The sequence below is a fragment of the Bos mutus genome, chromosome 1 (assembly GCF_027580195.1).
Source record: "Bos mutus isolate GX-2022 chromosome 1, NWIPB_WYAK_1.1, whole genome shotgun sequence".
In the NCBI taxonomy this organism is placed as follows: domain Eukaryota; kingdom Metazoa; phylum Chordata; class Mammalia; order Artiodactyla; family Bovidae; genus Bos; species Bos mutus.
Genome location: NC_091617.1, coordinates 110673213 through 110690224, shown reverse-complemented (window position 1 = coordinate 110690224; position 17012 = coordinate 110673213). Strand labels below are relative to the sequence as shown.

Below are 17012 nucleotides of genomic sequence, written 5' to 3'. Positions count from 1 at the left end.
ACTATAAACCCTTGCATACAGGTTCTTATGTAAATAAAGTTTTCATTTCTTCTGGGCAATTACCTAGGATAGGATTGCTGAGTTGTATGCTATGTGTATGGGCTTCCCTGGTGCCTCAGATCATAAAGAATACACCTACAATGCAGGAGAACTGGGTTCGATTCCTGGGTTGGGAAGATCCCCTGGAGGAGGGCATGGCAACTCACTCCAGTATTCTTGCCTGGAGAATCCCCATGGATAGTGGAGCCTGGCAGGCTGCAGTCCATGGGGTCGCAAAGAGTTGGACCTGACTGAGTGACTAAGCATAGCAGAGCATGCTATGTGTATATTTAACTTTACAAGAAACTGCCAGTGTTTTTAAAGTAGTTGTATCATTTTGCACTCCTGTCAGAAACATTTTTTCTCTGCTTATTACCTTCTACCTATTTATCCAGTATTGCCATACTTAAATTTTTTCTTCTCTCATTTTATGGAATTTATTTAATTGATGTGTAATGGGACCTGAGTGTACTAAGTAATTTGAGTGTGTAGCTAGGTTTGAGAACCACTGTTTTAAAGAACTGACTAGAGAAGAAGGAATGGAGGAGACTGGTAGGCTGCAGTCCATGGGGTCTCTAGGAGTCAGACACGACTGAGCGACTTCCCTTTCACTTTTCACTTTCATGCATTGGAGAAGGAAATGGCAACCCACTCCAGTGTTCTTGCCTGGAGAATCCCAGGGACAGAGGAGCCTGGTGGGCTTCTGTCTATGGGGTCACACAGAGTCGGACACGACTGAAGCGACTTAGCAGCAGCAGCAGTACTGCCTATTTTGGGCTTCCCAAGTAGCTCAGTGGTAAAGAATCCACTGAGTGGATGCAATAAAGTGTCAACGCAGGAGATGCTGGTTTGATCCCTGGATCAGGAAGATCCCCTGGAGAAGGAAATGGCTACCCCCTCCAGTATTCTTGCCTGGAAAAGCCCATGGACAGATGAGCCTGGCAGGCTACAATCTATGGGGTTGCAAAAGAGTGGGACATGACTTAGCAAGTAAACAACAACAACTGCCTATTTTGTGAATTTTGTCTGCACCTTTCTCACTCAGGTCTTGGTAATTTTTATTTTATTTATTATAATGTGCTGCATATATTTTAGAAATTAACATACCTGTTCTTCTCTGTTAAAATTTTCCTACTTGTTGTCATGTTCTAATGTACATGGTCTTAAAAATTAGGACAGAGAATATAGTGAAAGTGCTAGTCACTCAGTCATGTCTGACTCTTCATGACCCTAAGGATTGTAACCAGTCAGGCTCCTCTGTCCATGGAATTATCCCGGCAAGAATACTGGCGTGGGTTGCCATTCACTTCTCCAGGGGATTTTTCCAACCCAGGATTTGAACCCAGGTCCCCTACATTGCAGGCAGAATCTTTATTAGTTGGGTACCCACAATTTGCTAGGCAGTGGAAGTGATGAAATTCCAGCTGAGCTATTTCAAATCCAGAAAGATGATGCTATGAAAATGCTGCACTCAATATGCCAGCAAATTTGGAAACTTCAGCAAAGGCCACAGGACTGGAAAAGGTCAGCTTTCATTCCAATCCCAAAGAAGGGCAATGCCAAAGAATGTTCAAACTACTGCACAATTACGCTCATTTCACATGCCAGCAAGGTAGAAGAACTGATGCTTTTGAACTGTGGTGTTGGAGAAGACTCTTGAGAGTCTCTTGGACTACAAGGAGACCCAGCCAGTCAATCCTAAAGGAAATCATCCCTGAATATTCATTGGAAGCACTGATGCTGAAGCTGAAACTCCAATACTTTGGGCACCTGATGCAAAGAACTGACTCATTGGAAAAGATTCTAGTGCTAGGAAAGATTGAGGGCAGGAGGAGAAGGGGACGACAGAATGAGATGGTTGGGTCACTAACTGGATGGATACGATTTTGAGTAAGCTCCGGGAGTTGGTGATGGATAGGAAAGCCTGGCGTGCTACAGTCCATGGGGTTGCAAAGAGTTGGACACGACTGAGCGACTGAACTGAACTAAATGTATCACAATGAGCATATAATGAGGCTCAAGCTCCATTGGAAGTCAAATCTGCCATCTTGGACCTAGTTGGTTTTAACTAGGTTTTGTCATGTCCTACAGTGTCAGACTTTATCTTTCTGGGCTCCAAAATCACTGAAGATGGTGACTGCAGCCATGAAATTAAAAGATCCTTACTCCTTGGAAGAAAAGTTATGACCAACCTAGATAGCATATTGAAAAGCAGAGACATTACTTTGCCAACAAAGGTCCGTCTAGTCAAGGCTGTTGTTTTTCCAGTGGTCATGTATGGATGCGAGAGTTGGACTGTGAAGAAAGCTGAGCGCCGAAGAATTGATGCTTTTGAACTATGGTGTTGGAGAAGACTCTTGAGAGTCCCTTGGACTGGAGGGAGATCCAACCAGTCCATTCTGAAGGAGATCAGCCCTGAGATTTCTTTGGAAGGAATGATGCTAAAGCTGAAACTCCAGTACTTTGGCTACCTCGTGCGAAGAGTTGACTCATTGGAAAAGACTCTGATGCTGGGAGGGATTGGGGGCAGGAGGAAAAGGGGATGACAGAGGATGAGATGGCTGGATGGCATCACTGACTCGATGGACGTGGGTTTGAGTGAATTCTGGGAGTTGGTGATGGACAGGGAGGCCTGGGGTGCTGCGATTCATGGGGTCGCAAAGAGTCGGACACGACTGAGCAACTGAACTAAACTAAACTAAATGGCTATGTCATTCTTCTAAAGGTTGTGCCCTGCCCTTTTCAGTCCTGTTTCAGATTCAAGCTCTGGATGTAGAGCTTGTTACTAGGAAAATGTAGGAATTCAAAAACAGCAAGCTCTTGGTTACAAATTAAGCCCATAATATATGTGAAACTGAGATCCCTTAAAACCAGGTTCCCCTGTCAAATTTATGATTAACCTCTCTACCCACAACTTGATTCCCTTTCTTGTCCCACTCCTGATCCCCCTCAAGATTGAGGAGTATTAAAGAAAAAGGGGGGATTGAAACTGAGCAGCATCCTGGGGGCCCTCCCAAGTATAGTACAAAGTCCCTTCATGTCCCCAGTTCTTTTTTGTAGAAAAAAAACAAAAAGGCTTTGTCCTCCTAGACCTTCCCTGAATTCCAAAGAGCAGACTGGAGCAGTTACTAATCAAGGAAGTGAAGGAAACAAAGGAAAATCAGTCAATAAACAATGTTTAGCGATAAAGCTGTCTTAGGTAACAATCTGACACATATTTTCAGTTGTTCTGCAGGACCTAAGACCCCTACCAAGGCAGAGGATTGTGATTACCTTTTGAGCACAAGAAGTAGACCCCAGACTGGTGGAACCAGAAAGCTGATGATCCAGATTCCTGAAACCATCTGTTACCACCAACCAATCAGAAGAAAGTCATGTACCCTGCAGCTCTCACCCTAAATGTTGCCTTTAATAATCTTCCCCTGAAAACCATGAAGTTCAGGTTCTTTGAGGACGGTGGTGGTGGTTTAGTCCCTAAGTGGTGTCCGACTCTTGGTGACCCCATGGACTGTAGCCTGCCAGGCTTCTCTGTCCATGGGATTTTCCAGCAAGAATACTGGAGTGGGTTGCCATTTCCTTCTCTAGGCTTTGAGCATGAGGTTCCTGTTTTCTTTGGGTGGCTTCTGCAGTAAACGCTGTACTTTCCTTTACCATAACTCAGTGTTATAAATTGCCCCTACTGTGTGGTAGGTGAGTAGCCCCAAGTTCAGTTCAGTAACACATGTACAAGTGTTATGATGCCTATTGCCAGAACTCTAAACTCATGGACATTATAAAAGGTGATTTTGATATATGAAAACAGCTTAAAGTCCTAAATTTTAAAATTCCATGTAAAGTGTTATCATCAATTATACAAACCTGAAGAGCTTCATTTTCTTCACCCTTACTGTGAGCTATTTTCTGAGTTACCATGTTTCATTCTTATATTTTCAGTTTTTAATATATGAACACTCCAACAGCAGTGTTATTCACAATAGCCAAGATGTGGAAGCAACCCAAATGCCCATGGACAGTTATATGGATAAACAATAATACGTATATATTTTTCATATAAAATAGAATTTTATTCAGTCTTAAAAAGGAAGGAAATTCTGTCAAATGCTATAACACGGTTGAAACTTGAGGACATTATGCTAAGTGAAATAAGTTGGTCACAAAAAGACAAATACTGTATGATTTCACTTATATGAGGTATTTAAAGTAGTCACATTCATAGAAACAAAAAATGCAATGGTGGTTATCAGAGGCTGAGAGGAGGAAGAAATGGGATGTTGGTTTTTGCAGAATGAAAAGGTTATGGAGGTCTCTCTGTTGCACAACAATGTGAATATACTTAGCACTACTGAACTGTACATTTAAAGATGGTTAAGAAGGTAAATTTTATGTTTTATATTTTTTTAAAACCACTCTGCTGTGGTTAGTCACTCAGTTGTGTCCAACTCTCTGTGACCCCACAGACTGTAGCCTGCCAGGCTCCTCTGTCCATGGGGATTCTCCAGGCAAGAATTCTGGAGTGGGTTGCCATGCCCTCCTCCAAGGGATCTTCCCAATCCAGGGACTGAAGCCAGGTCTCCTGCATGGCAGGCTGATCCTTTATCATCTGAGCCACCAGGGAAGCCCAAGAATACTAGAGTGGGTAGCCTATCCCTTTTCCAGGAGAAATTCCCGACTGAAGAATAGAACACAGGTCTCCTGCATTGCAGGCAGATTCTTTACCAGCTAAACATTCTTTACCAGCCAAGGATTCTTTACCAGTTGAGCTACCTGGGAAGCCCTTTAAAACCACAAATAAATACATAAACAAAGGCTTAACAGGTGGTTCAGTGGTAAAGGATCTGCCTGCCAATACAGGAGACATGGGTTCCATCCCTGAGTGGGGAAGATCCCCTGGAGGAGGAAATGGCAACTTACTCTAGTATTCCTGCCAAGATAATCTCATGGACAAAGGCACCTGGTGGGCTAGTCGCAAAGAGTTGGACACTACTGAGCAACTGAGGCACTATGCATGCACACAAATATATAAGCACTCAGTGAATTTGTGCCGTGAATTTTGTTGAGGATAACCAATTTTTTAAAAATCCACCAAAATCATGGCACTGCAAACAGCTGAAAGAAACAGTGGTAACAGGGCCATCGCTCTGTTTAAAAAGTACCAAGTGATATGTGGGTTTTGAAGATTGTCTGGCAGTGTCTATTTTGAATGTTTAATAAACAATAAAAGATTACAGCTAGCTGACCTGGTTTGAATCTCAGTTCTGTGGTTTACTGGCTGTATAACCTTAGTCTGTCTCTGTTTTCTCAGTCATAAAAGGGCAACAAGCTGATGATAATAGTATCCATCTCCTAGGACTGTTATGAGGATTAAATGAGTTGATATATACAAGAAATTTAGAACAGTGCTTTGGCATATAAAGTGCTATGTAAGATTTACTACTACTGCTGTCAACCACAAATCGGCACTTGCCATCTACCTCTGTAATATTTAAGTCACATGCTGCTGGGAAGGGGCAGTGGCGAAAACTGGCAGCACAGGTCTTCAGATAGATATTTTCACGAGCCAATTTTATGAGTCCAGTTCTTTCATCATCTCATATATACAAAGGCACTAACTCCTTCAAGGTGATGACTTTTCCTCATGACTAAAAGCTTCACAACACTAGCAGAAACCATCTGAAAAAATATATGCTTGATGACATGTATTCCCTGTTCACCAAAATCACATATACACTGACCTTCCCCCCGTCTCTTTGGGACAGTTTCTTAGAGCTGCCTGAGGTGCTGTCTTCTGGCGCTAAAGTCCTCATTTTGCTTCAAATAAAACTTAACTCGCAACTCTTATGTTGTGCATTTTTTCTAAGTTGATACTACTGTTGTTACAGGTTTTCTTCATTAGCAGTTTTAAAAACTTTTCAAAGGCAAAAGTTGTATTCCTCCTTTTCCTAGAGATGAAGAAGAGACAGGATTTGGCGGAATCAATTCTCACCAGGAGACTGTCAGTTCAACTCTAAGAGAAAGGGACGAAAATTTGAGAGAATAGTTGAGACAAAGAGCACGGCAGGGGTAATTAATAAAAATATAGTTATGATAATAGCATTCAAAGATTTGCTTTAATAAAACGTGACATTCAAAAATATGCCTGTATCAAATGTGGGTGGTTATTTCATTACACAGTCATCTGTTGCTTCATGAAAAGATTAATTGTAAGATTTTTAAACAATAAATTTTAAGGAGTATTTTATTTTTTCATTTATTATTTTAAACTTATAGCAAAGTTGCAATAACAGTACAAAGAGCTCCTGTAAACCATTCACTTGGAGTATTCAAGGTTTGCCAACTGACCCAGTAATACCCTATAGCAAAAGATTTCGATCTAGCTGTGTATATTTCACTCAGCTGTCATGTCTCTTTATTTTCCTTCAACCTAGAACAGTTCCTCAGACTGACCTTCATTTTCTAAGATCACTAGCTGATTATATTTTCCAAGCATTGTACCACATTTGCAGTTCTCATGTTCTTCCAGAACCTGGAAGAGCCTTTCGACTTATTCTATGAATACAGTGCAGAGAAATAAACTGTAACTTTCAAGGCTAGACAGAAAAGGTCACACAGTTTCTACGTGGCTCTCACCAGTTCTTTCTGTCTCTGTGTGTGTCTCTTTCACACACACTCATACTCCCTGGAAATCCTGAGCTGACTCATAGGAAATCCAGGTACCATGAACTGTGGTAATGGGGAGATCACAGAGAGAGAGAGAGAGATGCCAGATGGGCTGTAACTGTCCTGGCTCTCAGTTATTTGAGTCTCTCAGTTTAGGTGTTAGAGATGTGTGAAAGCCTTCACATGGTTCTAGCTCCCGGCCTTTGACCACCTTCTTGCCTGGAGAATCCCAGGGATGGGGGAGCCTGGTGGGGTGCCGTCTATGGGGTCGCACAGCATCGGACATGACTGAAGTGACTTAGCAGCAGCAGCAGCAGCTGAGGTCCAGTGGAGCTGCGGACATATTAGGGCAGACAAGAGCTGCTCCTGCTGAATGTGAAAAGTGAAAGTGTTAGTCCCTCAGTCGTGTCCGATTCTTTTCGACCCCAAAGACTGCAGCCCGCCAGGCTCCTCTGTCCATGGGATTCTCCAGGCAAGAACACTGGAGTGGGCTGCCATTCCCTTCTCCAGGGGACCTTCCCAACCCAGGGATCTAACCCATTTCTCCTGCATGGCAGGCAGATTCTTTACCGTTTGAGCCACTTACCCTGCCCAAACCGTAATAAAGTAAATGTTATTTTAAACCATGCTGCAGTCCATGGGGGTGCAAAGAGTTGGATAGGACTGAGCGACTGAACAACAGCAACAGACAATGTTATTTTTTTCAGGTTTTCGGCAAATTTAATACATGTGTCTCAAAAGTCAATGGTGAGGGTAGTCAATAAAATAAAAACAGGCTCATGGGGAGAGGGCCATGGGCACACACAGGGAAGGGCAATGAGTAGGCGAGTTAGCTGGAGCAGGGGGCTGCCCTTCCTTGGCCATTACATCTCATCCAAACCGTAGTCCTCTTCAGGGAAGTCCCCCAATGTCATGACTGATGGCTTGACGAAGGCGCCTACTTGGCCTGGCATTCAAAGTAGTGTTTTCTATTCACGCTGCCATCGTTTTTCCCTAGTGGTTCATCATAGTGGACACCAATCCAGTAGCCAGGTTTGAAATCTGTCAGTCCTACATACATGACGGTGGCCCTGCGAGGGGGCTGCCCAGGTGTCTGCACCTCACAGTGGCTGCCCACAGGGATGGTGCTGGCCTGGGCTGCCTCCTCGATAAGGTGCTGGGAGTTCTCGGCCTCTTGCTGGGCCCGCTCTTCTTCATTGAATCAACCTAGCTTGTTGCGCTTCAGGAAGGAGCGGATTGCGTCTTGCCTCTGTTCATAGGCTTCTTGTGAGATCTCGTATTTCTCCACCTTGGATATGTCCTCATACTCCCCAAGGCAGGCACCGCTGTGGTCAATGACATGGATGCGACAGCTGTCGTCTATGGGGTAGGAGCCCAGCAATGCATCATCCTGATCCAGCTTGCAGCAGAACTTGTCGTAGAACTGGCAGTAGAACAGGTCCATACAGCTCCAATTCCATGCAAGAAGCAGGGCTGCCCACAACAAGCTGTAGTTTACACTCTGCAACCTGGGTTCATTTCTGGCCCCTTTCCTGCGTTGTGGAAGACCCTCCATTTTTTCTTGGTCCCACCCCCAGACAATGTTATTTTAAACCATTAGATTTTAGGGTATTTGTTGCAAAGCAAAGGTAATGGACCAATGATAGACCTGTTAGTTTTTGAAATGTGCCTCCATTTGGTTTTGCCTGATGTTTACTCACCCTTAGGTAACACATTTTAGGCAAACACTACTGAAGTAATACTATGGTTGGCTTACTGCAGCCATCACATGATGCACATTGATTTTTCCACTACTGTTGATGCTAACTTCTATCACTTGAGAAAGGAAGTTCCTCAAGTTTCTCCACTGTAAAGTTACTATTTTCCTTGTATAATTATTGAGACAATGTAAATAAAACCTGTTCTTAATCCTGCATTTTCATCCATGAATTTTACCATCCAGTGATGTTGCTTGTCTGAATCTATTATTTCTATGATGTTTGCCAAATGATGATTTTTTCTAAATTTAATTTTTATTTTACGTTGGTGGATACTTGATTTACAATGTTGTGTTAGTTTCAGGTGGATAGCAAAGTGATTCAGTTATACATATATCCACATATTTCAGATTCTTTTCCCGTATAGGTTATTACAGAATATTGTGTAGAATTCCCTATACAGTCGGTTCATGTTGACTATTTTATATATAGTAGAGTGTACAAATAATGATTTTCTAACTCAATCCTTTGAATTTTACTAGTTGACATTATATTTAAGAAAGTATTTTTTTTCCATTTACTCATTCATTTATCTATATCATTATAGATTGATGGATTCTTAATTTATTCAGAGAATATACTCTGTTTATCATTACTATTTCAGTATACTGCTCCAGATTTGGCCAGTAAAATTCTTTCTAAGTGAATCCTGTATCCCTCTGAAATGTTCCTATCATTCTCTGAGCACTTCCTAACTTTCTTGCACAAAAAGATATTCCTTGTCACTTTATCCCTGCCTCCATCCTGAAATTAGCTATTTCTCCAAGAAGTCCTGATTCCTCTTGCTGGAGACTGCTATTTAGAAACCAGTCTGGGTGTTAGGTTTGCTTGTTGCTACTGGGTTGATATCGTTTCTAGGGCTTTTCTGTGGACAGAAACAAGTGAATGGTAAACATTGTAGAGGGTGGTGAGTAATAATGAAGGACAAAGGGTTACCGGAGCAAAACAGAGGACGAGATATCTAACTCAAAACTTCAGAGTTGTGGGGAGGGGACAGAAATATTCTAGACAAGAGATATTTATGTGCAAAAGGCCCAAGTCAAGAGAGAATGTGTCACATTTAAGGAATGAAGGCAGTTTAATATGGCTAGAGAGTAGAGTGAGAGGGGCAGCGATCAGAGCAGGCTATAAAGTGAATAGGAACTGGCCAAGTCTCCAAGTACCAAGCAAGAAATGCTAGAAGTCTGGAGTTTATCCCAAGAGCAATGGGGAGCTATTAAGATTTTGGACAAAGGATTTATGACCAGATTTAGAACAGCTGTTTCCAGAATTTTTTTTTTTTAAACTCACAAACTGCCAACATTATTTGGATTACAGAGAAAGCAAAGGAATTCCAGAAAAACATCTACTACTGCTTCACTGACTACACTAAAACCTTTGACTGTGTTAATCACAACAAACTGTGGAAAATTCTTAAAGAGATGGGAATACCAGACCACCTTACCTGCCTCTTGAGAAACCTGTGTGCAGGTCAAGAAGCAATGGTTAGAACTGGACATGGAACAACTGACTGGTTCCAAATTGGGAAAGGACTACCACGAGGCTGTATACTGTCACCCTGCTTATTTGACTTATATGGAGAAGTACATCATGTGAAATGCTGGGCTGGATGAGTCACAAGCTGCAATCAAGATAGCTGGGAGAAATATCAACAATCTCAGATATGCATATGATACCACTCTAATGGCAGAAAGTGAAGAGGAAGTAAAAAGCCTCTTGATGAGGGTGAAAGTGGAGAGTGGAGAAGCTGGCTTGAAACTCAACATTGGGAAGAATAAGATCATGGCATCCAGTCCCATAACTTCACAGCAGATAGAGGGGGAAAAGTGGAAGTAGTGACAGATTTTATTTTCTTGGGCTCCAGAATCGCTGTGGACGGTGACTGCAGCTGTGAAATTAAGGGACGCTTGCTCCTTGGAGGGAAAGCTGTGACAGACCTGAATTGCGTATTAAAAAGCAGAGATGACTTTGCCGACAAAGGTCCGTCTAGTCAAAGCTATAGTTTTTCCAGTAGTCATAAGGATGTGAGAGCTGGACACAAAGAAGGCTGAGTGCCAAAGAAGGCTGAGTGCTTTCTAACTATGGAGACGACTCTTGAGAGTCCCTTGGACTGCAAGGAGATCAAACTAGTCTATCTTAAAGGAAATCAACCCTGAATATTCATTGGACGGACTGATGCTGAAGTTGAAGCTCCAATGCTTTGGCCATCTGATTTGAAGAGCTGACTCACTGGAAAAGACCTTGATGCTGGGAAAGACTGAAGGCAGAAGGAGAAGGTAGGGTGGTGCAGAGGGTGAGATGCTTCGATGGTATTACTAACTCAATGGACATAAATTTGATCAAATTCCATGCTATAGTTCATGGGGTTGCAAAGAGTCAGACGTGATTTAGTGACTCAACAACAACCATCCTAAAAGGGTTTTGAAAACCTATGTACTTCCTTCCACATTTTAAGCTTATACCTAATATTCTTCATAAACTTAAGAGTTAATTTTTTTATTAATAGGTTTAAAAATGTTAAATATTTGAAAGATGAAGTGAAATGACCATGGATTATACCTGAAATAAATATTTTATGATACTCACCAGATCTGAAAAGTCATATAAATTTTCTCTCTGTGGATTTTCTGAAATGTTTCTTTTAAAATGTGTTGGTTCCAGCAGGAGGGAGGCTCAGGAGGGTGGGTATATATGTATACTTATGGCTGACTCACGTTCTTGTATAGTAGGAAACAAACAGCATTGTAAAGCAATTAGCCTCCAATTAAAAATAAAATTAAGAAAACTCAAATACAAAAAATGTGTTGGCCCCAAAAACAACACAATTACATTTGTAAGAATCAGCATCTCTAATCTATGTTACCTAAGTTGTTCTGAATTCAGGGCAATCTTCACTCTTAACCTTAATAATCACGTAACAGTATGATAGGACCAGTAACAGAAGGAAGACATTATAGGTTTGAGATACCTCAATTAATCATTAAAAGACTTTCATTTCGGCCAAAAATGGAGTAAGGAACTGGATGTGCCCTTCTGGGAACAACAAAATGTATGCAACAATGGTTTCAAGATACTGGGTATTGAGCAACAAAGGACAGTGATCTCTGAGAGACAGGGCACAAAAGAGATGAGCCCTTAACTGCCCCAGCTTACTGCCTTGAAAATCTCCAGATTAAAGAAATAAAGTTAACCATATCAATAAACATTTAACTGTAAATGATACAAACACTCGAATTAAAGCAAGACCCAATTATATGCTGTCTACAAGAAACACTTCTTAAGCATAAAGACATGAACAGTATAAACAGTTGCAAAAAATATATCATGCCAAGAACCAATCAAGAAAGCAAAGTTCAATATTTTAATACTGGACAAAGTAAATGTCAGCATGAAGAATATTACTAGGGATCTAAAAAATATCATCCTATAACTATAAAGGGATCAATAACGACCCTAAACATTTATGGGGCTTTCGTGGCTCAGATGGTTAAAAATCTGCATGCTATGCAGGAGGCTGGGGTTCGATCCCTGGATCTGGAAGATCCCCTGGAGACAGGAACGGCTACCCACTCTAGCATTCTTGCCTGGAAAATCCCACTGACAGAAGAGACTGGTGGTCTACAGTCCATGGGGTCACAAAGAGTCGGACATGACTGAAGTAACTTAGCACGCATGCAAACATTTATGACCCTAAAAACAGAACTTCAAAGTACACAAAGCAAAAACTGATAGAACTACAAGAATCTGATAAAATCACAGTTATGTTTGGAAATGTTAGTGTCCTTCTTTCAATACTTGATAGAACAAATGAACAGAAAACTAGCAAGAATAGTCTTGAACAAAGCAGTGTTTTGGACTTGAGTTTAGGACCCACTATGACATTGAACATCTAACTGGGGGTATACACTATAATAGGGACCTGGGGCTCAGAAGAGAGAGCTGTCATGATAGAGTCTATCAAAGTGTTTTTAAGCAAGTCTGTGTTTTTAAATAAGTGCCCTAGGGAAAACAGGTGAGCAGTAAGATGAGAAGAGGGCTAGGAATGGAAATACTGAAGAAAACCAATACTTAAGTTTCCTTCTGTAGGAAAGATACAGGAAGAGCGACAAGAAAAGGTGATGGAGAACAATCATGGAGGTGAAAAGACATCTCTGTGGTGCCTTGTAAGGAAATCCATTTTCAAGGAGGAAGGGGTGAACAGAGTCAAAAGTTGCAGAAGACTTAAGCTATAAGGATTTTAGTACATGCTGATGTTCTTAGCCATACCCACAAGTGACCACTAGAATATATTTAAACTAGGCATTATCTAGTACCAATGAGGTTTAACCAATCCTTATTGCCAGCACATCACATTCCATTCCACTCCAGGTGGATGTTGATGCACTGCTCCTATTGGTTATGACACTGTTCCCTGGTTTGTTTACTCAGACCTATCAACAGAACACAATCTCCATGGCTTTAGACAGTTCAAGTATCCATTTTTCTCCTCAAAAAAAGGTAAATAAAATACTTTCTTTGAGTCTGAGGTCTAGGAAGGTCTTGGGCCTTTTGTTCATGTAAATGTTTTACTAACAACTGGTCTATTCTTTCCCAGATCAGGAGCCTCTTGAGGGAGTAGCACATAATCTCAATGAGCCTCAATTTCCTTATTAGTAAAAGTGTATAAGAACATCAATCTTACTGTACTACTTCCATGGGATTAGTTAGAATAAAACGAGATTTTGGAAGTTTGGGCTGTCTTACTCTAGCCCTTTAATACCTGGACTAGAGTTTGACAGATAGCATGAGCTCAGCAAATGTTGCCTGTATTATAAATGACTAAATATTTGTTAAAGGGCTTTGTAAACTAAAGCTGTTGCAAGTGTTATTATTTCTTCACCAATCCTGATTTAGACCCCTAGGTGACCAAATTCAAGGAACTATAATACCTTGCATTGATGGATGCCATGGAGTAGCTGGAAAGACTGCTCCCTCTTCCCCACAAAATATCCAAATAAAAATAAAAACACTGCTGTGCAAACAGAGCTCCTGTCCTCGGGTTCAGTTTTCCATCAGACTGCCGCTCCCAAACCCCTTCCTTTTGAAAATTCTGCACCCGATGTAGAACTTCTGAGGGACCTAAGTGATCAAATATCACTTTTAAGCCCACGGCTGTCACCACGAAACTCTTCAAAGCAGCTTTGGCTTCCTCCATGGGCCGCAACCTGAGATGAGGCCGCACCACCCGGTAAGCGTTCCCCAGAGACCCAGCTTCTCTGGAGGCCTCCTTCTCAGGGCCACAAGTTTTTCACAGCCGTCCAAGGCTGCAGGCCGGCAGGCAAACAGCAAGCGGACTGCGGCTTGGGTTTCCATCCAAGGCCGGCTTTAGCGGCTGGGGGTGGGGTAAAGCGCCACACGCCCTCGAAGCCAAGCCGGCTGCGGGGTGCGGAGGCGGGACAGGGGCAGCTAAGCTAGTTGCCGCCGGCTCCTCCTTCCAAGGGCGGGCCAGAGCGGGGTGCGGGCGGGGCTATGAGCCGCAGGCCCCGCCTCCCTTTGGGCGGGCAGGCTGGAGATCGTGGGTTTCTTTTCCTGGAGGCGGGCCTCGGCGGTGGGGACTGATCTGGAGGCGGGGCCGGACGCCGAAGTCCCCTCCTCCAGAGGCGGGCTTATTCGGTGGCTGCCGCGGCAGCTGCGGGTGTCCGCCGCTCGGCAGCCTAGCCACACGGGCTCTGGCTCCTCCCAGTGGCCGGCCGGGGCGGAAGCAGGAGGCGGGGGCAGCGTGCGCGCTGCTGGTCTGCTCTCCCGCGGCGCTGGGGCCCGCGCTCCGCGGCTGCTGCTCTACTCGGCGCTTCGCAGGCAGCTAGCTGCTCTCCGCGCCTCTTGCTCGCCCGTTCCTCGACCAGGCCTTCTTCTTAGTCGTGGTCCGTGGCGTCGACCCTCGCGGCCCTTTCCCGCCCCGTCTTATCTCTGGTCGCCGCCGCCGCGGCCCCAGCCCCGATGGCTCTGTGCAACGGAGACTCCAAGGTCAGTCTCTGGCGTGGGGGCCCCCTGCCTCACCGCTTCCGGACAGAGGCAAGGCTCCGGGGCCGGGGAGTCACCGCGTGGGGCCCTTCCTTGCTTCCTCCCCCTAGCCCGCCAGCGCAACCCTGCGGCCCGGGCAGCGGCGTGTCGGAGAGCGGGCGGTCGGGGCCTGTGGCTTGTTTTCTCCTCGGGAGCGGCAGGTGCTTTGTTGATTTTTGTCTGCGTGTCGGGGTTCCCGCGCCCGCCGACCTCCGGGCGTCGGGGAGGGCGTCAGCTTTCCGCGGCCGAGCCGCTGGCCCCCGCCTCCCCGGCGTTGCTGTGGGGCGCCGAGCCCGCGGAGGGCGGCCCGAGGGTGGGGGTAGGGAGGCGAGCGGGTGTGTGTGTGTGTGTGTGTGAGTGTGTGTGTGTGTGAGTGTGAGTGAGGGGGGCTTCCTCAGCCCTCACCCCGTCCCTTCGGGAGCCGGGGAGCCTTTTGTGGAGCTCTCCGGGCCCACCGAAGGCGGGGTAGGGTCAGGGCCTCGCGTGCGGCGTTCGAGCTGGGCCGGCCTCCGTCTTCCCGCCACCCGGTTTCCCGCCTGCCTTCGGTGAGGCTAGTCCAATTCCCCCACGTCGGCCTTGGGGTCCGGCGCGGCGAGGCCGGCCCTGGGTGAGGCCGTGTGACCGTCCACCCCCTCCCCGCACCTCGCCGGTCAGCGGCCCCCCTCCCCCCCTGTCGGATCCGGTGGCGGGAGGGTCGCTCACGCCGTCCCCTCCCCTCCCCCCCCCCAAGTCTTCCCCAAGGAAAGGAGCCTGTGTCCAGCCCCGCCCACTCCTTATTTTGCACATTGGTTGGCCGTGGGACCGGCGCCGGGCCTTGGGAGCCCCCTCACGTACGCCGGCCGCCGCCACCGCGCCCTGGGGTCGGGGAAGTCCCGAGTCCCGGGTGCTGGGGAAGTTAACTCGAGGTGCGGAGTGGAGAGAGCAGTTTGGGCCGCCGCTGCGTTTCTCGTCACCTCCGACTCACTTTTTCTTTAGACCCTCTTTTTGTCTCGCTTCCGAACTGAGCACCTTCGCTTTCACTTCTGTGTTAAAATTTTCGTTGGCCCGGAGTTCTTTCAGACCCGCACAGCCCATGTTGTCCGCGGGAAACTGCGCGGTTTTGAATCGGGATTTAGACTTAAGCCAGGTGTGCCTCTTATATACGCTGTTTAGGGCCTGGCTACGTTTCATTCAAGGTGTGTGGAATTTTAGACGTCAGATAGTGCCTTTTCAGGCAGCATTCTCTTATAAAGATGGTGCCTCGTCACATCTGAGCCCTCTCCGTGAATAATTGCTTCGTCTCTAGTAAATATTCAAAAAAGTTATTTGTTGAACAAATGAGTAAAGATTATAAGCTATCTAATAAACTTCTAAACCGGGGAAACTGATGCTCAGACTAGTTGGAACTCTTTCTGAAGGTTTTAAAAGAAGCTACTCTAAATCTTAACGTACAGCTCTTTCGTGTACACAAGTTAACTTACAAAGCATTTTTCTTCTCTTTAATTTTGAGTCGTAAAATCGTTGAAAAGAGTCATCTTTGTGCTGGAAAAGGAAATGACTATTAGGATTCAAACCTAATTTGCAGACTTTGAAAAATATGTGTTGATTTGAAAACAGTATTTTCCAAAATTAAGTGACAGCAGAAAGTTAAAGATTCAGTTTCCAAATTACTTGATTCAGGTGTGAAGAACATACACTATTTTTTCTAGCTGGTATGTTTTTGTTTCGTTCAACTGGAATTTTACAGGGAATCTTACCAGTTTCATATATTTGAAACTCCGGTGAATCGCTGATTACCTTTATTTCAAGGTTGTTTTGTAGTATAATCAAACATGTGTCTTTTCGGTTTTTTGGCCATGCTGCGTGGCTGGGATGTTAGTTCCCAGATCAGGGATCCAACCTGGACCTCAGGCATTGAAAGCACATGAAAGCTAACCATGGTTTTTTTTTTTTTTTTTTTTAACTTTGCTAACAATTAGATGTCAATCGAATTGAAAGCATTTTCAGGAGGAGCAATCCAGGAAAATAACATTTCATCAAATCTATTATTATTTCATACGCTCCTAAAGAGGGGGAAAAAATCTCTGTAAATGGTGTTGTAAACAGTGATATGTCATTGATCATAAGGAACATGTCAGGTAAAGAGATGTTTAAATATGGGGGAATATGCATAGTAAAGTGGGTTAAATATGATATTCTGATGGTCCACCCAGAAATCTAAGTAGGCATCTATTTTCTATAGCTTACCACTGAAGCAGCTTGCTTTCTGGCATAAAATACAAGTACTGGATCCAGGCTTACTTTGTACATCTGTTGTGCCTCTGATAGCTGTAAGTCCTAGTTGATAAATGAGAATGGGGAAAGAGCTGATTTTGATTCCTGTTGTACATTTCAGTGTTTTTCAGGGTTTTTTCTAAAATAACATTTCTGCCTGATAGACATTAGGGAGAGACCTACCTAAATTCTGTAAAAGTATTTGGACTGTTTTCATTAGTTTTATCCACAGAGTATCATTTTAGAGCTGGAAAGTATCTTCATGTT

At 44.2% G+C, this 17012-nt stretch overlaps 1 protein-coding gene and 1 pseudogene across 1 annotated transcript in view; one reads left to right on the top strand and one right to left on the bottom strand.

The window, feature by feature from the left end:
- Positions 1 to 6076: 6076 nt before the first annotated feature.
- LOC102270592 (tubulin-folding cofactor B-like) lies at positions 6077 to 14022 on the bottom strand (annotated as a pseudogene).
- A 195-nt stretch (positions 14023 to 14217) lies between these two features.
- GMPS (guanine monophosphate synthase) overlaps positions 14218 to 17012 on the top strand; it is a 77099-nt gene continuing 74304 nt past the window's right edge. Inside the window, exon 1 of the mRNA XM_070374324.1 lies at positions 14218 to 14456. Coding sequence (XP_070230425.1) covers positions 14430 to 14456 — 27 coding nt within the window. The 5' untranslated portion in view covers positions 14218 to 14429. The remainder of the gene's footprint in view (positions 14457 to 17012) is intronic.